The sequence below is a fragment of the Podarcis vaucheri genome (assembly GCF_965113315.1).
Source record: "Podarcis vaucheri genome assembly, chromosome: 3".
NCBI lineage: Eukaryota > Metazoa > Chordata > Lepidosauria > Squamata > Lacertidae > Podarcis > Podarcis vaucheri.
In genome coordinates this window covers 119,971,709-119,997,275 of record NC_138761.1, presented here as the reverse complement: position 1 = coordinate 119,997,275, position 25,567 = coordinate 119,971,709, and the positions used below count along the sequence as shown (strand labels likewise).

General features: G+C 47.8%; 1 protein-coding gene across 1 annotated transcript in view; it reads left to right on the top strand.

The window, feature by feature from the left end:
* The window catches only part of SLC23A1 (solute carrier family 23 member 1), a 41,550-nt gene extending 16,646 nt beyond the window's left edge, over positions 1-24,904 (top strand). The window contains exons 7-14 of the mRNA XM_082216386.1: positions 4,880-5,000; positions 7,820-7,976; positions 9,590-9,737; positions 12,796-12,901; positions 16,034-16,163; positions 20,037-20,180; positions 22,684-22,779; positions 24,271-24,904. Coding sequence (XP_082072512.1) covers positions 4,880-5,000; positions 7,820-7,976; positions 9,590-9,737; positions 12,796-12,901; positions 16,034-16,163; positions 20,037-20,180; positions 22,684-22,779; positions 24,271-24,518 — 1,150 coding nt within the window. The 3' untranslated portion in view covers positions 24,519-24,904. The remainder of the gene's footprint in view (positions 1-4,879; positions 5,001-7,819; positions 7,977-9,589; positions 9,738-12,795; positions 12,902-16,033; positions 16,164-20,036; positions 20,181-22,683; positions 22,780-24,270) is intronic.
* Positions 24,905-25,567: the final 663 nt, after the last annotated feature.

The window sequence follows — 25,567 nt, the reverse complement described above, 5'->3', positions numbered from 1 at the left end:
ACGGCCGAGCCTGCCATCCCAACCCAGGGTCCACCACGAAGACCTCACCGACGACTCAGGATCCGACAGGGAGGAGGTGCACCGAGTACAGCAGCGCACTCAAGCAGCGCACACACCACAGCTGCCTCGACGAGAAGGAGGAAACTGCGCAAGCTGCGGGGAGAGTCACGAGAGGAGGAGCTGCCGTTTCCGCAACGCAGAGTGCAGGCAGTGCAGAAAATTGGGACACATCGCCCGGGTGTGTCGGGCTCGGCCCACCCGACGCCAGGCATCAGATGACCAATCCAAGAGCCCCAGGTCCCGGGGCCCAACGCACCAAGGCAACTCGACGGAGCTCACGGACTGCCAGGTATACCAGTTGCCCCACCCCAACGTAGAGAAAATTTATGTAGAGGTACAGATAGAGGGGACCCCATGCCGCATGGAGCTTGACACGGGTTCAACTCTATCCATAATCTCGGCAAAGACCTTAAGGAAACTGTGTCCTACTGGGGGTCCCAAACTCAGGCCGGCCCCATTCACCCTACGGGACTTCCAGAAACGTAAGGTCCCCACAATGGGGGTGGGGACCTTCAGGGTGCAATACCGAGGGCGGACGCGGCAACTGGACTTGCTTGTGGTCAAGGGCCCCTACATTAGCTTACTGGGATTGGCATGGTTTGGACCACTGGGGCTAGCCATCACCGGGGTGAACCACACTACCTTACAAGTGGACGTGGACGCCATCTGCAAGGAATTTCCAGGGGTTTTCGATGGGAATTTGGGACAGTATACGGGGCCCCCCATTGCTCTACAGCTTGACCCTGCAGTACGACCGGTCAGGCTCAAGGCCCGCCGGGTCCCGTTCGCCCTGAAACCCCGTATAGACGAGGAATTGGACCGCCTCGTGGAGCAAGGAGTGCTGGAGCCGGTGCCTAATGCCCCCTGGGAAACTCCAATCGTCACACCCGTCAAGCCTAATGGTTCGGTCCGCATCTGTGCAGACTACAAATGTACCATAAACAAGGCCTTCACAGCCCATGCATACCCAGTGCCAGTGGTCAGCCATGTCCTTGCCACCCTGGCTGGGTCGAAAATTTTTGGCAAGCTGGACTTGGCCCAAGCATATCAACAGCTGCCAGTAGATGAGGCCACAGCAGAGGCACAGACGATTGTGACGCACAGAGGAGCATTCAGGGTAAAGCGGCTGCAATTCGGTGTCAGTGTGGCACCAGGCATATTCCAGAATCTAATGGACTCGCTCCTTAAAGGGATTCCTGGCGTCACCCCCTTCTTCGATGATGTGTTGATTGCCGGGCCCACACCAGAGGAGTTTGAGGACCGCCTCCGCACCGTTCTGCACCGTTTCCAGACGGCGGGTCTCAAGGTGAAGCGGGAAAAATGTCTACTAGGAGTGCCTCAGGTGGACTTTCTGGGATTTATGGTGGATGCAGAAGGGGTCCACCCGACTGGGGACAAGGTACGGGCCATCTGTGATGCCCCAGCACCCAAGAGCAAGACTGAACTTCAGGCCTTCTTGGGACTATTGAACTTTTACCATTCCTTCCTTCCCCACAAGGCGGCGGTAGCAGAGCCCCTACACAGACTCCTGGACAAGCGGGCCCCTTGGATGTGGGGCCAGCGCCAGGAGGCCGCATTCCAGGCAGTCAAGGACTTGCTTGTCTCAAACTCGGTCTTGGCACACTTCGACGAGAGGCTGCCGGTGGTGCTAGCATGCGACGCCTCACCCTATGGCATTGGCGCTGTCCTGGGGCACCAACTCCCGGATGGAAGAGAGGTACCGGTGGCATACTTTTCCCAGACACTCAACGCAACCGAGCGGAACTACTCACAAATAGACAAAGAGGGTCTGGCAATCGTGAAGGGAGTAAAAAAATTCCATGATTTCTTGTACGGGCGGCCCTTCACCGTGGTGACTGACCACAAGCCGTTGCTTGGCTTGTTTGCCCCCGAAAAGCAGACCCCCCAAGTGCTGTCTCCTCGCGTCCTCAGGTGGTCAATTTTCCTTGCCAGCTACCAGTATGCACTGATTCACCGCCCGGGGAAGGCAATGGGCCATGCGGACGCCCTCAGCAGGCTACCACTACCGGAAACAGGCCCCGACCCAGCACCTGCACAAGAGGTTATGAGCCTGGAGCTGCTTCCCGACCGCCCCATTCAGGCACAAGAAGTTGCACACCATTCCAAGAAAGATAGGGTCATCTCCCGGGTCCTGGACTGGGTGTGGAGGGGATGGCCCAGCAGCAGCCCTGGGCCAGAATTCGCTGGCTACACAACCCGCAAACATGAACTGTCGGCCCACAAGGGGTGCCTGTTATGGGGAAGCAGGGTCGTTGTTCCCCAGCCCCTCCGCAAAAGGGTCCTCACAGCCCTACACGAGACACACCCAGGGGTAGTAAGAATGAAGGCCCTTGCCAGGAGTTATGTGTGGTGGCCAGGGATCGACGGAGAGATAGAGGCCTGGGTCAAACACTGCCAGGCCTGCCAAGAATCCCGCCCAGATCCCCCAAGGGCCCCAGTCCAGTCCTGGGAGTCCGCCCGAGCACCATGGTCACGCCTGCATGTGGACTTCGCTGGCCCCTTTCAGGGGAAAACATTCTTCATAGTGGTGGACTCCTACACCAAATGGCTGGAAGTCGCACTGGTACCGTCCACTTCCACGTCCGCAGCCATCCGGGTACTACGCAGGCTGTTTGCAACCCACGGGCTCCCGGACACTCTCGTCTCAGACAACGGGACTGCATTTACGTCAGGAGAATTCCAAACCTTCACAGCGCAGAACGCCATCCGCCACATCCGTTCGGCACCATTCCACCCTGCCACCAATGGCCAAGCAGAACGCATGGTGCGGACCACCAAGGACACCCTTCGCCGCATGACGCAAGGGGATTGGGAGTACCGCCTTGCCACATTCCTCCTAGCACAGCACAGCACCCCCAGCTCAACGACTGGCCGGAGCCCTGCTGAACTACTAATGGGTCGGCGCCTTGCAATCAGATTGGACCGCCTTCACCCCGATAGAGCTCAGGATGAGGTAGTGGTGGGGGAAGGCAGGAACCCCCGGACCTTCGAGGCCCAGGACCCAGTGTACGCAAAGAATTTTGGGGCAGGCCCAGCATGGGTACCCGCCACAGTCACCAGGGTCACTGGCCCCGTGTCGTACGAGGTGCTAACAGATGGGGGGCAATGCTGGCGCCGCCACTGCGACCAGATACGGCGACGATTCCCAGGAGAAAACCAGGAGGAGGAAAGGTCAGAGGAGTCCCAAGGGAACAGAGGGGCAGTGAGGCCCATAGACCAGGAGGGGCCAGCAGGAGAGGCAGAATCAGTAAATACAGAGAGGACCCGCGAGGCCGAAAGGACACCGGAACCAGAACCACAACTGAGCGAGCCGGTTGCGCCAGACCAAACAGGCCCATCACAGCCAGCATCCTTGGAACACGAGCCAGAACCTGAACCCCGGACCAGGGAACACCCCAGGCCGCAACGCACACGTAGGCCGCCGGCGTACCTCGAGGACTATGAATGCGACCTCCCGGGCAGGACTGGAACTTAGAGGGGAGGGGTGTTATGTACTGAGTTGAATAGGATCCAAACTGCAGCAGTCTGATTGGTCCTAGAACAATAGGATCCAAATTGCAGCAGTCTGATTGGTCCTAGAACAATAGGATTCAGAATGCAGCAGTCTGATTGGTCCAAGAACAATGCAGCAGTCTGATTGGTTGGCAGGAAGCACCCAATCATGCTCCAGATATAAGTGAATCCACAACCTGATTGGCTTACAGTAGAATTCCAGAATTAACCAATCATGTGCAGCCCATTGTGTAAATAATGTATATAAAGCAGATACTCTGAGGGGACATCCATTCATTCCTCCTCACCACTATGAGCTGAATAAAGAGCATGAAATCACTTTGCGACTCTGAGTATATTTCACTGTCCAACTATCTTGTCCTCTGTCGTCCCCTTCTCTGTGTGCCCTCCATCTTTCCCAACATCAGGGTCTTTTCCAGGGAGTCTTCTCTTCTCATGAGGTGGCCAAAGTATTGGGGCCTCAGCTTCACGATCTGTCCTTCCAGTGAGCGCTCAGGGCTGATTTCCTTCAGAATGGAGAGGTTTGATCCTCTTGCAGTCCATGGGACTCTCAAGAGTCTCCTCCAGCACCAGAATTCAAAAGCATCAATTTTTCGGCGATCAGCCTTCTTTATGGTCCAGTTCTCACTTCCATACATCATTACTGGGAAAACCATAGCTTTAACTATATGGGCCTTTGTTGGCAAGGCAATGTCTCTGCTTTTTAAGATGCTGTCTAGGTTTGTCATTGCTTTTCTCCCAAGAAGCAGGCGTCTTTTAATTTCATGACTGCTGTCACCGTCTGCAGTGATCATGGAGCCCAAGAAAGTAAAATCTCTCACTGCCTCCATTTCTTCTCCTTCTATTTGCCAGGAGGTGATAGGCCCAGTGGGTGTTAGTGTCAGATTAAAATCAGAGGGACATTAGGGACTCTACTGCACTCATTTTTCAACTTGTGGAGAAAGAACGAATCAAACCTGCAAAGGAACAGAACAGCTGCAGAGTTGTAATTCCTAAGCACAAATCACATTATAAGGCCAAATCCTGCTCCAGTGCTGTTAAATTTCTCCATCCAGAACAGATTCGAGGCCAGTTCATGTGACTTGTCGCTGCCAGCAATGCCAATTTTTGTTTTTGAAAATGTAAAAGTCAAAACTGCACGGATAACATTACGTTCTTGGCAAGTGAATCCTTAACAGTAGCAAAATATGTGCAATTTGAAGTTGTGTGAATTGGTTCTAATGTTTCTGTGCCCTGATTGCTCTTGATCTCTGCTTTTCACGATGCCTTTTTCTGTTTTGAACAGGTCAATTTTCTTAATCATTTTGTTTGCTCAGTACCTACGAAACGTGTCTTTTCTCCTCCCTGGCTACAAATGGGGACAAGGGTGCACTGTGTTCCGAATTCAGATCTTCAAGATGTTCCCGGTAAGAAAGGTCCCCATTGTTCAATAGGGCAAACTTGCCGTGGTCACAGTTTGGTCAGATTTTGATGATTTCACTCCATTATCCAAGGGCTTGTTTTATTTATTTATTACATTTGAATTCCAAAAACAACCTCAGGGTAGTATATAAGGTTCACTTACCCGAATTCTGGGTGGGAGTCTTTTGTGGCCTGGCCCAGCCCGCCCCCCACATGGAGGAATTGTTTCCCGGCTTGTGGGACTTCCCGCCAAAATTCTTTATTTGAATCGGCTAGTCATGGCCTTTGTGGGCAGACTGGAGTGAGCAAGTCTTCACTCTGGTCCATCACTGGAAGGTTGAGGCTGACTGTGCCTTTTAATTCCAAAAACAACATACCAAATGTCCTCTATTTTCCAGGACACATCCTCATTTTCATAGGCATGTAAAATGAGAGTCGCCATAGCGATCCATAGCTAAAAGCAGAAGTCTACAAATGTGTCCTCTTTTTTTTTTTTGCTCTTCAAAATATGGCTTCCCTACCACCTGTGCGATAGTTTAAGCTCAGAGTAAATGACTGGTTCAAGAGAACTCAACAGAGTATAATAATAATAATAATTTATTATTTCTACCCCACACATCTGGCTGGGTTTCCCCAGAACATGAAAAACACAATAAAGGCTCAAACATTAAAAACTTCCCTAAAAAGGGCTGCCTTCAGATGTCTTCTAAAAGTCAGATAGTTGTTTATTTCCTTGACATCTGATGGGAGGGCGTTCCACAGGGCGGGCGCCACTACCGAGAAGGCCCTCTGCCTGGTTTCCTGTAATTTCACTTCTCACAGTGAGGGAACCGCCAGAAGGCCCTTGGAGCTGGACCTCAGTGTCCGGGCAGAACGATGGGGGTGGAGACGTTCCTTCAGGTATACTGGGCCGAGTATCAATGAAAATTACCTGGCGAGAATGAAATATCCCTTCGCCAGTAAAGAGGGAGAGAGAAGGAGTGGCAGAAAGAGAGAAGGATGGGGAAAGAGGGAGAGGTTTGGTTCTCCTCAGTGCCTCACTGACTTAAGCTGTCCACTGTCAACATCCCTCCAAGGAAATCCGCTATATCCCACCCCTACCATATCCTAGATCACAGATGTGGGGAACCTCCTGTCTGCAGGCCAGATTTGGCCTGACACAGATGTCAGTTTGTCCCAAGAGGCTGTTTCTGTCGGAACCTGCGTTCAACCAAGCTCCTCCGGAATCGCCCTCCGACGATAATTAACGACCTGAGCCTCTAATAAGGCTCCAAGCACGTTCCCATTTCTCAGAGTTTCAAAGCAGCAGAAGTGACGAGAAATATGAGCTACATGCTAAGAGTTTTATTACTAAGCTACACAGACAATAAAGAAATACATCATCTCTCTGTGAGAGCAGAGAGCAACTGAAAAACAAAGGAACAGGAAACCAGTAAACATCACATCCGTCTCCTGTCTTCCGTGAGACTTCCAGCAGTATGGAATCTCTGGAATGTAAACAGAGTCCTGTGACTCCAAGCACTGCACAGTGGCAACAAACAGAAACCAACAGTTTCCACCCCACACCTAACACCAGAAGACCAAATTGTCCATTTGGAGCTGGAAAAAAGGGACAGGGTTTAACACTTCCGTTTCCTACCACTTTCCCCATCTGTTTCCCCAGTCATGGGGGTCCCGAGCGCATGCTTATCTTGCAAATGCATAGAACATGTAGCTAAACCCTTAGCAAGACACAGATGTGAAACTAGGAAGGGAACTTCTCTCTCTGTTTCTATTGAGAGCTTACTTTGGCTCGAGGGCGAAGAAAAACGGAACGTTTCCATTTTCATGCAATAAAAAGAAATGAAAGGGTTGACATGCGGCGAATGCTGCGAGTGAGGAATTAATTGTGTTGATGGTCACAGTGTCGCTCGGAATGACTTGCACAACCCCGTTCCTCACAGCAATTGCAGTGGTGCTGAAAAAGCTGTCTCAGGGAAGAATCTAATATTCCCAGTGACAAAACGTAGCAGGATGGATGCTAGGAAAATGCAATTTCAAGAGAAGCAATGTTTGGATTCCGTGCTATGGATGAGGGTAAAAATTGAAGCACGTTTGCAAGCACGCACGTCATATTGAAAGGACCCTAACCTGTCGGTTGTATAATGCAACAGCCTCTCTGGAGTCTTGTCATCTTGGATACCAGAAATAATTTTAAAATGGAACGAGCAAAGACTTTTATTTAATTTACAGACTGCCTCCCCTGAGGCACCCCAGCGTGATTTACAACAGTTACATGCATAAAAATAGTTTAAACCATGGGTCAGCAAACTTTTTCAGCAGGGGGCCAGTCCACTGTCCCTCAGACCTTGTGGGGGGTGGACTATATTTTGAAAAATAACAATGAACGAATTCCTATGCCCCACAAATAACCCAGAGATGCATTTGAAATAAAAGGACACATCCTACTCATGTAAAAACATGCTGATTCCCGGACCGTCCGCGGGCATGATTGAGAAGGCGATTGGGCCGGATCCGGCCCCCGGGTCTTAGTTTGCTTACCCATGGTTTAAACAATCACATATGTTAAAAGACGAGAGAGAGATTTTAAAGGTATATGTAGTGACTGATAGCAAAGCAGAAAGGTTATGATCCTGTTTCCCTTTCCCCTTTGACGTACTCAGGCTGCAATCCTGTCCAGTTTCCCAGAAGTCAGTCTCATTGAACTTGGCAAGATTTACGTCTGAGTAAATGTTCACAGGATTCTCTCTAAGGCTGTAGGAGTGAGGCAAGTTAGGGCAGTGAAAAGCAGTGGGTACCATTGCCATATCTGTTTCCTCTTCAGATCATTCTGGCCATCTTGGTGGTCTGGCTGCTGTGTTACATTCTGACAGTGACAGATGTATTTCCTCGTGATGTAGATGCCTATGGATTCAAGGCCAGAACAGACGCTAGAGGAGAAATAATATCCATTGCACCGTGGTTCCGTCTCCCTTACCCTTGTAAGTAGCGATGGATCTTCCCTTCCGACTCTTGCTTCTCCATCTCCCCAGCTTCCATCTTCACAACAACCCTCTGAGGTAGATCTGTGGGCTCAAAATCACCCAGTAAGCTTCAGAGCTGAGTAGGGATTTACTGGCAAATGTAAAGGTAAAAGGCAAAGGACCCCTGGATGGTTAAAAGGTAAAGGTACCCCTGACCGTTAGGTCCAGTTGTGGACAACTCTGGGGTTGCGGCGCTCATCTCGCTTTATTGGCCGAGGGAGCCGGCGTACAGCTTCCGGGTCATGTGGCCAGCATGACTAAGCCGCTTCTGGCGAACCAGAGCAGCGCACAGAAACGCCATTTACCTTCCCTCCAGAGCAGTACCTATTTATCTACTCGCACTGGCGTGCTTTCGAACTGCTAGGTTGGCAGGAGCAGGGACCGAGCAACTGGAGCTCACTCCACTGTGGGGATTCGAACCGCCAACCTTCTGATTGCCAAGCCCAAGAGGCTCAGTGGTTTAGACCACAGTGCCACCTGCATGCCAAATGTATGATGTGTTAGAACACCCCCCATAGCCACAGCCCTCAGGATAGTCCATAGCTGCATCTATAGGGGAAGTGCCCAAAATTTCATGAGTCTGTACTACTCATACATACTCACTGCTAGCTATTATTATTATTATTATTATTATTATTATTATTATTATTATTATTATAATAATATTTATTTATTTAGAGTTTATATACTACCTTATACCCAGAGGTCTCAGGGCGGTTCAAAGAAAAGACCACAACATATATAATCAGAATAAAAGCAACAACCCAATAACAGCCTCGCCGAAAAGAGCCACATTTTAAAAAGGTACAGTGGTACCTTGGGTTAAGAACTTAATTCGTTCCGGAGGTCCGTTCTTAACCTGAAACTGTTCTTAACCTGAAGCACCACTTTAGCTAATGGGGCCTCCCGCTGCCGCTGCACCGCCGGAGCACGATTTCTGTTCTCATCCTGAAGCAAAGTTCTTAACCTGAGGTACTATTTCTGGGTTAGTGGAGTCTGTAACCTGAAGCGTCTGTAACCTGAAGCGTATGTAACCTGAGGTACCACTGTATAGGATGTCCCTAGCTAGGTTTTGGGAAGGAGGCAGGAGGATTCTAGGACCGTGTCAGAGCCCTCACACGTCCTTCCCAAAGCTTGGTAAACAGCAGGGGGAAGGTTGCAAGGGTGGGCTCGGTCAAATGTTGCTGAGGGCCGTCAAAAATGTCCTCAAGGGCCTGGTATAAAGGATTGTGTGGGTTAATCTGTGAGAGAGTTGATGTGGTATGGATGAAGAATAAAGTGTTCAGGTTATATCGAGGACCTTCTCGGTAGTGGCACCTGCCCTGTGGAACGCCCTCCCATCAGATGTCAAGGAGATAAAGAACTTTTAGAAGACACCTGAATTTAGCCCTGTATGGGGAAGTTTTGAATGTTTGGTGTTTTATTATGCTTTTATATTTGTTGGAAGCTGCCCGGAGTGGCTGGGGCTAATAATAAAATTTATTGTGATTATTGCTGCTGTTATTATTCAGTTTTAAAGTGAAGGCAACATTCTGCTCCAGCTAACAGCTGCTCCCCTTTGCTTGCTCTAGGCCAGTGGGGCATCCCCACAGTGACAGCCGCCGCCGTGCTGGGCATGTTCAGCGCTACCTTGTGTGGGATCGTCGAGTCTATTGGCGATTATTATGCTTGTGCTAGGCTTGCAGGCGCTCCACCTCCACCTGTGCATGCCATTAACAGGTAGGAGAGATGCAGTTCCCTTGCATTGCATGGATATTTGACGCATCGCCTCAGGGAATGGTAGTTCAGTAGCCGGGGCACTAGGTCAGAGATGGGGAGCCTGTGGTCTTCTGGGACTCCCACCCTTCATGGATTAAAATACAGTGGTGCCCCGCAAGACGAATGCCTCGCAAGACGGAAAACCCGCTAGACGAAAGGGTTTTCCGTTTTTGAGCTGCTTCGCAAGACGAATTTCCCTATAGGCTTGCTTCGCAAGACAAAAATGTATTGCGAGTGTTCCGATTTTCCCCCACTTCCCCCCTTTTTCTAAGCCGCTAAGCCGCTAATAGCCTTTTAGCCGCTAAGCCGCTAAGCCTTTAATAGCCACTAAACCGCTAAACCGCTAATAGCGCTAATCCGCTAAGCCGCTAATAGGGTTGCTCCGCAAGACGAAAAAACCGCTAGACGAAGAGACTCGCGGAACGGATTATTTTCGTCTTGCGAGGCACCACTGTAATCTAAACTGCAGGGGTCCTTCCTGCCTTGTCTCTGTGTGGGAAGCTGGCCTATCCTACCAAATATACTTGATTCCATTGAAATTTCCAGAAGTTGTTGCCACATCAATGATGGACCTGTTGAAACAAATTGGAAGGGATGAGGAACCTGTCTCGCACCAAGTGCATGCCACTCAACAGTCCCGATTTAAGTGGGTGTGGCGATCACACAGGGTCTCCGGACGTTTCACCGCCTATTGATCCCTGTGCCACCACTTTATTTCTCGCTGCCACCACCCAGGCCCTACCTGGTACAATACTGAGTCCGGTCAGGGTTAAATTGGAACATAAACTTCTGTTTATTTATTGCAGTTTAACGAGCGTGTGGTTTCATAAACAGTATCAGTCAATTACATTCATGGGGTGCCTAAAGGTAAAGGTAAAGGGACCCCTGACCATTAGGTCCAGTCGTGGCCAACTCTGGGGTTGCAGCGCTCATCTCGCTTTATTGGCCAAGGAAGCTGGCGTACAGCTTCCGGGTCATGTGGCCAGCATGACTAAGCCACTTCTGGCGAACCAGAGCAGTGCACGGAAATGCTGTTTACCTTCCCACTGGAACAGTACCTATTTATCTACTTGCACTTTGATGTGCTTTCAAACTGCTAAGTTGACAGGAGCTGGGAGTGAGGAACGGGAGCTCACCCTGTCACGGGGATTCGAACCACCGACCTTCTGATCGGCAAGCCCTAGGCTCTGTGGTTTAACCCACAGTGCCACCCGCGTCCCATGGGGTGCCTATCCAGACCTATAACTTCCACTACCTGCTCACACTCACTAAACCACCTCTCAGATATTTACTTGTCTTCCTAGCCCCTAACTATTCCTGACTCGGCTTATTTCGCTACACTAACTCAACCTACCCCCAAACTCTATCCCAATTCACTCCCACTCCAACCAACCACCCAATTCCCAACAAACTCCCCCCGAAGTTGGTTTTATAGTCCCTCTGACTCCACCCCCCTGGGTTCTGATTGGGTAACCTGTTTAACTATTTCACCTCCAGCACTCTCATATGTTAACGTCACAGCGGCGACATCCTGGAATTACAGAAGCCTATTCCAGATCCCAAAACGTCCCATTTTTTGGGTCTGGCATTCCGGCACAAGTGAACTGGCAGAGTGCCAGAACGAAAGCCGCTTGCTTTTGGGTCTTGTGCTACTGCGCATGTGCGAGAGCTCGGGACCAAATATGGCGCATCCTGATTTGCGTCCCCAGGATGTTGGAGGGTGTGCAAGTGAGACCATTGGTTCAATCAGCTCAGGATTGTCTGCTCGAACAACAGCTGTACAGAATTCAAACAAGAGCCCTTCCGGATTCTGCCTGGAAACGCTAGCCCACTGTGCTGCGATCCTGTCTCCAAGCATGAGGAATGGTCATAGACTTGGGAGTTTGGTGGGGAAAGGAGGGTGTTTGCTCCTATTCCTGTTGGTGAGATTGCTTTTTTGGGGTACCTCTGTCAGAGTATCTGGAATATGGGATGCAGCAGAGCAGGGCAATTGGTTCGGGATATAATCCATCACATAATCTTGCAATGCTGAAGGAATGGGTTTCCCAAACCCAAAACTGACTGTGCAGGCAGTTTGAAACTGCACCAAAATCCCTATTTTCCCTTAGCTAAAATGCTTTAACTTGAGCTCTTGAGCCAAAAACCCAGCTGTATAAACAAGTGCTCAGAGCCCTCTCCTTTATCAGTTTGTGACGGCAAGGAAGACCTTGACTGTACCAGTAGAACAGGGAAGACACATCTGTGCCTTATCTTATATCCTGACCAAAAGGCGCACAGACCTAGTCTGGGAACAGTGCCAGAGTGTGTTCTTGGAGATGGTGACCTCTTGCTCCAAGATAAGAGTAGGAACAGGAAGAACCTTTTATGGTCAGAAGTATAGGAAGGAATATCCTTTTATGGTCACAAGTATAGGAAGGAATACCCTTTTATGGTTAAGAGTGGCGGAGCAGGAACATCTGTGATGTCAACCTGCATGTACAAACTGATGTGGCTGGATTCCTGGGGAAGGGGGAGAGGGTGCCTGGAGGATATATATACTGCATGAAATTCCTCATTTCTTTGGACTTGCTGTGGACTGACCACGCAGGTGCCTTTCTGCTGTTCTAGAGAGCAGAAATAAAGAACTCTTTCTCTGAACCAACCCTCGGTGTCATTTGACTTCCTTCCTCCTGTCCGGGAGCAACGCAGACCCAATCGGTGAACTCCAATAAGGCTACAATGCCACTGCACGGTCTAAATTTTACGTTGCTGATGGTGATGCTTTTCATCATAGCTTGGGATCGCTTTGTGATCGTTTAATACTGTAATTCACCACGGAAGCCCTTGAAGGCTGGGCATTTGTTGGGTGGCGGGCAGGAAAATAAATGATAAAAAAGGAAAGTATTACTGCATTTGATTTTTATTTCTTTTTTGCAGCTCCCTCCTGCAAAAATAAAATAAACTGTTGGAGGTAGGCATGCGGAAAACCTAATGCAATAATTGGAGTTATTTTCTCTTTCTCATTCTCTTCCCTTCTCAGGGGCATTTTTACAGAGGGAATCTCTTGTATCATTGCTGGTTTGCTGGGCACTGGCAATGGTTCTACTTCCTCGAGCCCCAACATCGGCGTCTTGGGAATCACCAAGGTACCAGCCTGCGATGTTTGATGGCGCTTTCTGTTTCTTGCTGGATTTCTGCCAGTCACGGTTCCTGGGGCTATGCTGGGAGGAGAGTCGGGAACATCTGCCGGAGCTGAACACAGCAGCTGCTTGCTTCTCTCCTCCACTCCAGAAGCAGCACGAGGCTCCCAGTTTCTGGCAACTGGGCAAGATCAGCAGCAGGTTTTGATCTTCCAGTCCCATCCTAGTTTGGGCTTCTGGTTACTTTGATTTCATGTACGTGAAGGCCTCCTATGGAATCCTGGGATTATTCCAATGGGTGCAGAGTTAGGAAGACGAGGAAGCTCCCATTGACTAGGTCAGACTGTTGGTCCATCTAAGGTTGGCAGAGGTCCTTAACATCTTTATAAACTGTATAAACTAAGTCAGGGGGCAGAGAAGCTGTGGCTTTTCAGAGGCCACTGAACTATAGCTCCCTTCATCTCTGGCCAAGTTACCCCTGCGGTAAGGACAGAACATCAGGAAGCATTCATCAGAACTTTTATATGTGAATGAATGGGCTCTCCTACTGAGATCGTTTTTTGCACCAGTGGTTCTACAGGTGTAGCTCTGGTGCCAAGATTGTCCATTGAAAGTGATATATACTTGCAGCTGAGAGTGGATTTCATGCTCTTTATTCAGCTTATAGTGGTGAGGAGGAATGGAAGTTCCCCCAGAATGTCTGCTTTATATACATTATTTACACAATGGGCCCCATGTGATTGGCTAATTCCGGGATTCTCCTGTAGGCCAATCAGGTTGCGGATTCACTTCCACCTGGAGCTGGATTGGGTGGCTCCTGTGGACCAATCAGAATGCTGCATTTTGGATCCTATTGTTCTAGGACCAATCAGACTGCTGCATTTTGGATCCTATTGTTCTAGGACCAATCAGACTGCTGCATTTTGGATCCTATTCAACTCAGTACATAACAGAAAGATTTGCCCTACCTGTACAATCCCTGGCGTCTCCGGTGTCAGTTGCAGGAGATGAAAGGAGAGGCGAGACTCCCATTTTCTTCCCGAGACCCGGGAGTGCTGCTGTTTGCTGGAGCAGAGAGTGCTGGGCTGGAGGCTTGGCTGAGAGGTAGCCTCTAGATGCTGTTGGGTTCCAGCTGCCATCATCTGCAGCCAACATGCTCGATTGTCAGGGATGATGGGAGCTGAAGTCCTGCAATATCTGGAGGGGCACCATGTCAACTTTCCTCCATATGACCTGTTATAAGTCAGCTTCACATGCAGAATTTAAAGGCACAGAGCTTAGGTGGCTGAATTCAAGGGGAGTTACTTCCAGGTAAGGGTGCATCAGAAGGTCGGCAGTTCGAATCCCCGTGAACGGGGTGAGCTCCCGTTGCTTGGTCCCTGCTGCTGCCCACCTAGCCATTCGAAAGCACAAAGTGCAAGTAGATAAATAGGTACCACTCTGGCAGGAAGGTAAACAGTGTTTCTGTGTGCTACTCTGGTTCGCCAGAAGCAGCTTAATCATGCTGGCCACATAACTCGGAAGCTGTACGCCGGCTCCCTCGGCCAAGATGAGCACCACAACCCCAGAGTCATCCGTGACTGGACCTAATGGTCAGGGGTCCCTTTACCTTTACCTTTACTTCCAGGTAAGTGTGCACAGGATTGTAGCTTAAAATCTCACTTTGCTCATGAAAACATGGGACTAATGATCTCTTATGACAGTTAGAAACCTGACTGAAAGGGCAAAGCCTATAGTCGTCAGGTACTATACCAAAGAATTGCGAATTCTCTTGTCCTGGAGACATTAATAGTCTAGCTAACAGTACAACGGGACGCGGGTGGCGCTGTGGGTAAAACCTCAGCGCCTAGGACTTACCGATCGCATGGGCGGCGGTTCGAATCCCCGCAGCGGGGTGCGCTCCCGTCGTTCGGTCCCAGCGCCTGCCAACCTAGCAGTTTGAAAGCACCACCGGGTGCAATTAGATAAATAGGGACTGCTTACCAGCGGGAAGGTAAACGGCGTTCCGTGTGCTGCGCTGGTTCGCCAGATGCAGCTTGTCACACTGGCCACGTGACCCGGAAGTGTCTCCGGACAGCGCTGGCTCCCGGCCTATAGCGTGAGATGAGCGCACAACCCTAGATTCTGGCAAGACTGGCCTGAACGGGCAAGGGTACCTAACAGTACAACACTAATACAGTGGTGCCTCGCAAGACAAAATTAATTCGTTCCGCGAGTTTTTTCGTCTAGCGAATTTTTCGTCTTGCGAAGCACGAAATCCCATAGGAATGCATTGAAATTCAATTAATGCGTTCCTATGGTCAAAAAAAAGTCCAAACAAAGCCAAATTTGGTACAACAAGAGTTTATTAAGTGCTTTTTAAAGTCACACATACTGTAAAGAGCATTTCAAAAACTGAAGGAACAATAAATTAAGTTTCAAAACATGACCCAACAACATGGCCCAATGGTCACAGAAAATCATAAAAATTAAAAAAAAACACACCACACAAGCTCCCAGATTCTTGCAAACCCCTCCTCAACTGTTCCCCCAGCCACCCACCACACAGAAATTCAAATCCAGATTTTTTTAAAAAAATCAGCAGAGTGGCCCAATGGTCACAGAAAATCATAAAAATGCAGAAAACACACACACAAGCTTCCAGATTCTTGCAAACCCCTCCCCAACACCAAGTCCTTGAATTCCAAACACCCCAACACAAAATCCAAAACCCCCCCAAAAAAGTTTTAAAAGTTTAAAAGAAGTTTTGGAAAAGCTTCAAAAATCACCAAAAACCTCAAAAAAGGCTACCACACTGCGTTCTATGAGTTGCTCATCGAAGTCAAGTCGCAACTGTATTAACGGTGTTAAGAAAAAGGAAACAAACTTGCAAGACGTTTTCGTTTTCCGTCTTGCGAAGCAAGCCCATAGGGAAATTCGTCTTGCGAAGCAGCTCAAAAAACGGAAAACCCTTTCGTCTAGCGAGTTTTCCGTCTTGCGAGGCACTCGTCTTGCGGGGCACCACTGTAAATAGATGCAACAGCACCCCCTTCTCCCTGCAGCAATATGGGAAGCAGACATGGAGATGAATAACAGTATTGTGAAGGACGAACATATAATTAACTGGCTGTTACTCGTTTTTTTGCTCTTCCTATACAGGTGGGCAGTAGGAGAGTGGTACAGTACGGTGCTGGAATCATGCTCATTTTGGGAACCATTGGCAAATTTACAGCTTTGTTTGCCTCCCTCCCTGACCCAATCCTTGGAGGGATGTTCTGCACGTTGTTTGGTAAGTTACCTTTATTCTGCTGTGCAAAATGCAGTAAGCAGGCTATTATTATTTCTTATAAATATAGCAAGAAAACCTATAGAATATAGTCACTTACTTGTAGTAGAGTGGCAATGATTCTTCAACTTCGTTGGACTGGTCATATTGCTCGGATGCCTGATTATCATCTTCCAAAGCAACCACTTTATTCCCAATTTAAGAATGGAAAGCGAAATACCGGTGGACAACAAAAGAGGTTTAAAAAGGTACTCTCAAGGCAAATCTTTTTTAAAAATGTAGTATAAGCATAACTGGAAAACACTGGCCTGTGAACACTCCAGTTAGAGAACAACCTTTACCAAAGGTGTCATGGACTTTGAAGATGCTTGAACTCAGGACTTATGATCTCACTCAGCTACAAGCGATTGCCGAGGAAGAAGAAGATTTCATGTGGAAATAGCTATGTGTTTTTAGTCATGACCAGGATCTTAATGGCAGTTGTTGTTTGTTGTTTAGTTGTTTAGTCATGTCCGACTCTTCGTGACCGCATGGACCAGAGCACGCCAGGCACTCCTGTCTTCCACTGCCTCCCGCAGTTTGGTCAGACTCATGCTGGTAGCTTCGAAAACACTGTCCAACCATCTCGTCCTCTGCCATCCCCTTCTCCTTGTGCCCTCCATCTCTCCCAACATCAGGGTCTTTTCCAGGGAGTCTTCTCTTCTCATGAGGTGGCCAAAGTACTGGAGCCTCAGCTTCAGGATCTGTCCTTCTAGTGAGCACTCAGGGCTGATTTCCTTCAGAATGGAAAGGTTTGATCTTCTTGCAGTCCATGGGACTCTCAAGAGTCTCCTCCAGCACCAGAATTCAAAAGCATCAATTCCAGCAGAGCCAAAAGCACAATTTAAACCACAGCTGAACCTGAACAAAGTAAAAGCTTGCAATGGTTTGATTCCCTGCCAGCATTTCAGATATTAGGCCTGAGATTGCCCTATTTTTCCTCCTCTTTTTCCAGAATACACATTTATCTGAATGAAAGTTTTAGAGGTGGCCACATGAGGACTATTAAATTAAAGTGAAGAGTAAAGTGTGTTTTGCAAAGTTTTGACAAAGAGCAAAGCTGTAGCAGTTTAAAAACAACTCAGAGACTTCCCAAGCTAAAAACACAAAAGCAAAAGTATCAGGAAAGCATCTATATATTAAAGGAGATTTGTCAATATTATTTCTCCTGCTTTAATATTCTCTCTCAGAACACACAGACACAAAAATGTTTCCAAATCTGACATAGCTGTATTTTATTTTGCCAGCTACCTGGAGGCAGAGCAACAGTCTCCTTAAGGAAAGCAAAACTGTCCGCTCCGTTTAAGTAAAGCAGTACTAAAAATTTAAGGATGACCATAAAACACTTATTTGGGGCAATCACATTCCCACATGACTCTTTCCCGGTGTGTTTATTTTCTGCAAAATGCTAGGCACACCTTAGCCCCTTAAAGTGTCCATATTGCGGGGATTTCTCAGTTAACTCTGGATGATTTGCTGATGCTTCTAGGATTAAAAGGGGGTTTGATATATCTTAGGGTGTTTCCAGACAACCTATTTATTGAGCATTCAACCTGATATGCTTGCAGATGGATTAGACAACACTGGCTATTTAATGAACGTTCATCTTGATATGTTGCAGGGAGGTTAGGTGACTGTTGCATCAAAACTGTGTTTCGCTACATTTTCCAGTGTATTTTCCCGTCACTTCCCTTACAGCAAAAAACTGGGTTTGTTGTGCAAGACTCCCTCCCGCCCCAATCAAATATAAATGTGTACATTTGATTTACTAGTACGTGATTGAATCCAACTCAGAACTAGCAACAGACTCTGGAAGCACCCTTAGAGAGGACTCGAAGAAGTGATACGAATGTTCTGTGATGCATAAAAATATCCGAAGTTGAAAGGTTGAATTGTAGGGTGACATGCATCAAGTGTGAGAACTAAGGAAATCTGAACACACAGTTTAAGCTACACACACACACACACACACACTAAACTGTTAAAAGCACAAAACAGATTCCTCCCCTCAAAGAATTCTGAGTGCTGTAGTTCGTAAGTGACAATTCTCAGCAACCTTTAACGAACTGCAGGGGTGGGTGGGGAGGGGGCTGTACTTTAAATGTATAGTGCAGGGGTAGGCAATGCGGGTGGCACTGTGGGTTAAACCACAGAGCCTAGGACTTGCCGATCAGAAGATCAGCGGTTCGAATCCCTGCAACGGGGTGAGCTCCTGTTGCTCAGTCCCTGTTCCTGCCAACCTAGCAGTTCGAAAGCATGTCAAAGTGCAAGTAGATAAATAGGCACCGCTCCAGCGGGAAGGTAAACGGCGTTTCCGTGCGCTGCTCTGGTTCGCCAGAAGTGGCTTAGTCATGCTGGCCACATGACTCGGAAGCTGTCTCGGCCAATAAACCCCAGATTCGGCCACAACGGGACCTAATGGTCAGGGGTCCCTTTACCTTTTAGGCAACCTAAGGCCCGGGGGCTGGATGCAACCCAATCACCTTCTCAATCTGGCCCGTGGATGGTCTGGGAACTGGCGTGCTTTTACATGAGTAGAATGTGTCCTTTTATTTAAAATGCATCTCTGGGTTATTTGTGGGGCATAGGAATTTGTTCACCCCCCCAAAAAAAAAAATAGTCTGGTCCCCCACAAGGTCTGAGGGACAGTGGACTGGCCCCCTGCTGAAAAAGTTTGCTAATCTCTGGCATAGTGTGTATTCAGCCTTAGTTTGTGTAATTTAGCCAGGGGGAAGGGCACTAAAGACTCCCTTGAGCACTGACAATATAAAGACTCTTGTAATGATTGAAATCTTATTTATTTCATTTCATTAAATTAAAATTAAAATTCATTTTTAAATTAAAATTAAATTTCATTTCATTCACTTATCATGGTCTGCGCCCCCCCCCCCAATCCCGAACTAGTGACGTTGTGTTTGGGGCTACAGGGGTATTTGTTTTCAGCAGGGATCCAAACACTAGATACCATGGGCAGAGCCAAGATTTTGGTTTTGGGGGACTGGACACCCACCTGCTATTAGGACTGCCATACATCCAGATTTTTGCAGGGGTTTGTGGCGTTTTTGTAAGAAAAAGCTCAACAATTTTGAAATGTCTCAGCAACAGTTGCTTTAAATTACTTTCTTTTGACCCAAAGTGCTCATAAAAATCTGTCAAAAACTTTCTACCATTTCTACTTTTAGTTAAGGATTGATTGATTAATTTACTCCCCTGACTGCACCCATACCAGACACTATAGATGGCACCCACCGCCTGTCAAAATACAGTTTCTCTACCCTTTAGAGTGGGACGCAGGTGGAGCTGTGGGTTAAACCACAGAGCCTAGGACTTGCCGATCAGAAGGTCGGCGGTTTGAATCCCTGCGACGGGGTGAGCTCCCGTTGCTCGGTCCCTGTTCCTGCCAACCTAGCAGTTCGAAAGCACGTCAAAGTGCAAGTAGATAAATAGGTACCGCTCCGGCGGGAAGGTAAACAGCGTTTCTGTGCGCTGCTCTGGTTCGCCAGAAGCGGCTTAGTCATGCTGGCCACATGACCCGGAAGCTGTACTGACCCTCGGCCAGTAAAGCGAGATGAGCGCTGCAACCCCAGAGTTGGTCACGACTGGACCTAATGGTGAGGGGTCCCTTTACCTTTACCTTACCCTTTAGAGTTAGAAGATTCACTTGGGGTGCTGCAATGTGTGTGATCCCAGAAAAACAGTTTACAGACAAGGATTGTTCTGAAGCAGCACTGACTGGGCAAGTCGGCCCCTTGCATTGGCCTTTTCTGCAACGTCATCCTTAAGAAGTCTACCGCACATGTATTATAAAGCCGAGTGTTTCCTCTTCCCCATTTGCAGGCATGATCACAGCCGTGGGTCTCTCCAACCTGCAGTTTGTCGACATGAACTCCTCCCGCAACCTTTTCGTCCTGGGCTTCGCCATGTTTTTTGGGCTCACTGTCCCAAACTACTTAGATTCGCGCCCAAATGCTATCAACACAGGTACAGTCATACCTCGGGTTGAAGTAGCTTCAGATTAAGCATTTTCGGGTTGTGCTCCGCGGTGACCTGGAAGTAACGGAGCATGTTACTTCCGGGTTTTGCTGCTCACGCATGCGCAGATGCTCAAAGTGACATCACGCGCATGCGCGGAAGCAGCGAATCGCTGCATGCGCAGATGCACGGTCGCAGGTTGCATTCGCATCCAAGGAACCACTGTATTGAAAAGTCGCTGGAAAGTCTTTGTCTAATCAGAGGCATACAGAACTTCAGGACTGGACTGGTCCTACAATTAAGAGAGAGAGAGAGAGAGAGAGAGAGACAACAGTAAAGTAATGCATCAGTCTAAAATCATTTCATTCTAAAAACAGTTCAAATCAAATTGATGGCAACCATTGGGCTAGAGTTCTGTGAGGATCACCAAAGGAGGGGGTCAGACTGTGCCTTGGCCAAAGGCCTGGTGGAACAGCTCTGTCTTGCAGGCCCTGCGGAAAGATGTCAAGTCCCACAGGGCCCTAGTCTCTTGTGACGGAGCGTTCCACCAGATCGGAGCCACAGCCGAAAAAGCCCTGGCTCTGGTCGAGGCCAGCCTAACCTCCCTGTGGCCCGGGAACTCCAAGATGTTTTTGTTTGAAGACCGTAAGGTCTTCTGTGAGACATACCAGGAGAGGTGGTCCCATAGGTATGAGGGTCCTAGGCCATATAGGGCTTTAAAGGTTAAAACCAGCACCTTAAACCTGATCCTGTACTCCACCGGAAACCAGTGCAGCTGGTATAGCACAGGGTGAATGTGATCCCGCAGTGAGGACCCCGTAAGGAGTCTCGCTGCGGCATTCTGCACCCGCTGGAGTTTCTGGGTCAGTCTCAAGGGCAGCCCCACGTAGAGCGAGTTACAATAATCCAGTCTGGAGGTGACCGTCGCGTGGATCACAGTGGCTAGGTCAGGGCGAGAGAGGTAAGGAGCCAACTGCTTAGCTTGGCGGAGATGAAAAAATGCCGCCTTTGTTATAGCTGCAATCTGCGCCTCCATGGAAAGGGAGGTGTCGAAGATTACACCCAAACTCTTAACGGACGGTGCTGACACTAATTGCACCCCCGCAAGAGATGGGAATTGCCCCCCCCAATCCCATATCGTCCTGACCCAGGTCATTCAGCCTTTGTCCTGATGACAGCCACACACACTCAGTGTCTACTAGTCAGGTGCAAGGACCACAGTTCCCTTAAGCTCAGAAGGTCCCAGCTTCAATTCTCACATCTCCAAGTAGACTGGGAAAGGGTTCATTTCCAAAACTTTGGAGAACAGCTTCTAGTCAGGGTGGACAATGCTGAGCTCAATATACCAATGGTCTGGCTCCTTCTGACACATGTTCTTAATTTGATGGGCATGGTTTTTTGAAATAGGAATGGCTTTTGAAATTGAATTCAGCGCTAATGACCTAGAACAGGCTCCCTCATACTCGGCCATCCAGATGTTTTGAGACTACAATTCCCATCATCCCTGGCCACTGGTCCTGCTAGCTAGGGATCATGGGAGTTGTAGGCCAAAAACATCTGGAGAACCGAGTTTGAGGAAGCTGGACCTAGAAGAATGGAGTGGCGACGTGTTATGTACTGATGGAACCAGCTTTACTTTTCCTGTCTAGCCCAATGGCTAAAAAAGAAAGGAATGAGGTGTCAAAAGCTAGTCACCAGGCCATGATTTTTCAGTCATCAAGGATGTTTGGGGGCAAAGGGCAGGTCAGAGAGAAAGGAAAGGAAACTGAGTAACAAGATAACTACCGTATTTTTTGCTCCGTAAGACTCACTTTTTCACTCCTAAAAAGTAAGGGGAAATGTGTGTGCGTCTTATGGAGCGAATGCAGGCTGCGCAGCTATCCCAGAAGCCAGAACAGCAAGATTTCACTGTGCAGCGATCCCTCTTGCTGTTCTGGCTTCTGAGATTCAGATTTTTTTTTCTTGTTTTCCTCCTCCCAAAACTAGGTGCGTCTTGTGGTCTAGTGCGTCTTATAGAGCGAAAAATACGGTATGCAGTGCACTGCATGTGTGAATGTAGCGATGGGTGGATTGGGTGGGAAAGAGAGGCAGAAAGACTCCACTTCTTTAGATTGCCTAAACCTACCAAACCAAAAACATGGGCTTTCTGGGACCTTTATCTTTGGCTAATGGGGGCAAGAACTTGGGGTCTGGGTATGTGTTGGTGGTGAGGGCAAAGGATGGTAGAAAAGGCCTCTTCCTTCAACTGGTTTGATTGATGTGCCACCTTCCTTTGTAGGAAAACGAGTTAGTATAAGAAAATAGGGTTCTGAACTCCATGGAAAGGCTGGGTTGGGGAAGGAGAAAATGACATACAAAAGCATACATACCACCGTTTCAACTGTAAACGGATTGTTTTTAATTTACTAAATTTAACATTTTCATGTTCAATCCATCTGCAGTTTTCAGTTCAAGCTCCAAAAGCAGTTTTGAATTTGTGATACGACAGGCATGTTGTCAATCTTATTTCTAGGTATTGCTGAAGTGGACCAAATATTAACAGTGCTCTTAACCACAGAAATGTTTGTTGGAGGTGGCATTGCATTCATACTGGACAATACCATCCCAGGTACAGCAGTTTCATTTCCTTGCAGTATTTTCAGAGTGTTTGTTGTGGGGGAGGAAGGGAAAGGAGAATGTTAGCCACTTTGAGACTCCTTTGGGTAGTGATAAAGCGGGATATCAAATCCAAACTCGTCTTCTTCTCAAGCTGCTTGCATTTCATGTCTTGAGTGTACAGAATCTTAGGAACCCAAGCTGGGTCCAGACCAATCTAGTTCACATGTCTGCACTGCACAGAACCAAGAGATTACACAGATGTAGAACGGAAGCCAGCAATTTCTATCATGTATCAGTGTTGGCACTATTCTAGACTGCATATCATATACTTAAGTGGTGGAACTGCAATACATCTGGAGTTAGGAGCTGGGGCAGTATTAACAGCAGGGGTATCAAATGACAGGAGGTGGGCTGGATCAGGCCCGGCAAGCTGCGAGAACTGGTCTGCCAGCTCCATTTTATTTCCTATTCTCTGTGTGCTGTGGCACCAAGCACTGAGGCTGAGAAGTAAAAACCCCTCTTGCATGCTCTTTAAAGATCACTCTCTAAAGAGCAGACAGAGGACTTCATCTCCAGATCTCAGGACTGAGATGAGATGAAGAGTAAAGTGCAGCATTTCACCCCCACAGTTAAACCACAGCAGTTAACCCACAGAGCCTAGGACTTGCCAATCAGAAGGTCGGAAGTTCAAATCCCCACGACGAGGTGAGCTCCCGTTGCTCAGTCCCTGCTCCTGCCAAGTAGCAGTTCGAAAGCACGTCAAAGTGCAAGTAGATAAATAGGTACCCCTCTGGCGGGAAGGTAAACGGCGTTTCCGTGCACTGCTCTGGTTCGCCAGAAGCGGCTTAGTCATGCTGGCCACATGACCCGGAAGCTGTACGCCGGCTCCCTCGGCCAATAAAGTGAGATGAGCAGCACAACCCCAAAGTCGGCCACGACTGGACCTAATGGTCAGGGGTCCCTTTACCTCACTACCAGTGGTGGAGTGTGGAAACGTTGACTCATCATCGACTGCTGTGGGCTTGAGAGCGCACTTGCATATGCGGTGATTGCGGAGGCTCAGGCACACACACACACACGTGTCTACACTTAAACGCAGCAAGAATTTATTTAGTAGAATCCTGATCACACACACTGACCATTTTCTGAATTTGGAGTGTTATGCATTTGCTGGAGGGTTGTTTGTGTGAACAATCCATATTGCAGATGGTAAGAATTGTGTGCTTTCTACCACGTTTGAATTAACCATTTGCAAAATGGAGCGTCTAATGATTAAACCATTTTAAGGGACTGGTCAGAGGCTGCAGTTTCTTTTAACTACTGTCTGTCGCCGTTTGGCCAAGACTGCTGCAGCTGCCATTGAGGAAAAATAGTTTTTAAATTGAGAAATCTGAGGTTTAATCTGCAGTTGTAAACTTGCTTTATTTTGTTAAGAGATTATATGGTTCTCCTCTTTATTTTGAACACCCTCTCCCCTCCCCCCATCTATACTCCTTCCCAGGGACTCTAGAGGAACGTGGTCTAGTGCAGTGGAAGGCTGGGGCACATGCAAACAGCGGCACGTCTGCAAAACTGAAGAGTTACGATTTCCCATTTGGAATGGGTGTGGTTAGAAGGATCCAGTGGTTAAAATATGTGCCAGTTTGTCCAGTCTTCATGGGTTTTCACTGCGGAACAAAGAGGGATTCCAGCACACCAGAACAGACAGCAAACACGGCAGAGATTACAGTCGTATGTACAAAAGTTTGAAGAGACTCCCAAAAGGTATGGAAGTTTGGACAATCTCAGATACTAGGGTATTTAAATCATACCCCATGCCTCAAGCAAATCGCACCAGCAGAGGAGATTTTCCTCTGCCAACGTGTTGAGTTAAAGAGAAAGCAGTTAACGGTTCAGCAAATCGGCAACGGTTCAGTAAATCGGCAAGACACCTTTGTTCATAGGCAGAATTCCGCCACCCCCTTTCAGTTCTGTCTATCCAGTATGTTCTTGGAAGAAAAACATATATTGGTGCTATGTTATGTTTTTGGGTGGCCATTAGCAGAATTGTGTGTATCGTCCTGTCGAAATAAGTAAATCCCACAGTCAAAATGATTCAGTCAAGTATAATTGCTTTAAACTTACTTTGATTTTTACAGCTGGCCTATTGTTATGATTCAAATGAAGGAATTTGGGACTTTTTTTTTTGCAAGAAATGATGCAACAGGTGGAAGGTATTGTTTACATACACAAACATGAGGACTGCTTGGATTCCTCAAGGAACCAGTTCTGTTTCCAGTACACTTCTAAGTAAAGTGTTGTGGACACTTAAAAGTAAATAATTATTATAATGACCTTGCTGTAAAAAAATATGCTAGCTAATAACACCAAACTGTGAACCAAATTACTATGAAAGGTATTAAGTCATTATTAAGCATTTTTCTGAAATCTCCTCCTCTGAAACCTCCTCACTGTTCCCCAGCTCAGGTTATGATTGCTCTGAAACTGTAATATAATAATAATACCTTTATTGTCAATGTACAACCTGCGTACAATGAAATACAGGGCGTAAGTAGCACTCTCTACAATTTATCTCTGACAGTTAAAAATCACTGTTATCCTGCATCTGGTAATGTATGGTGCCAAAGACTTAAGATAGCTTTGATTTGCATGTAACCAGGTGCAAGACTACAGTTACTGTCAGTACCTAGGAAGTAAAGAAAGCTAATTCCACAGCAACAGGCTTAAAGTTGTTGGCATTTAGAGAAATTACATGCCAAGGAGTAATCTTAAAAAAGGGCAACATTAATTCAGGCCCA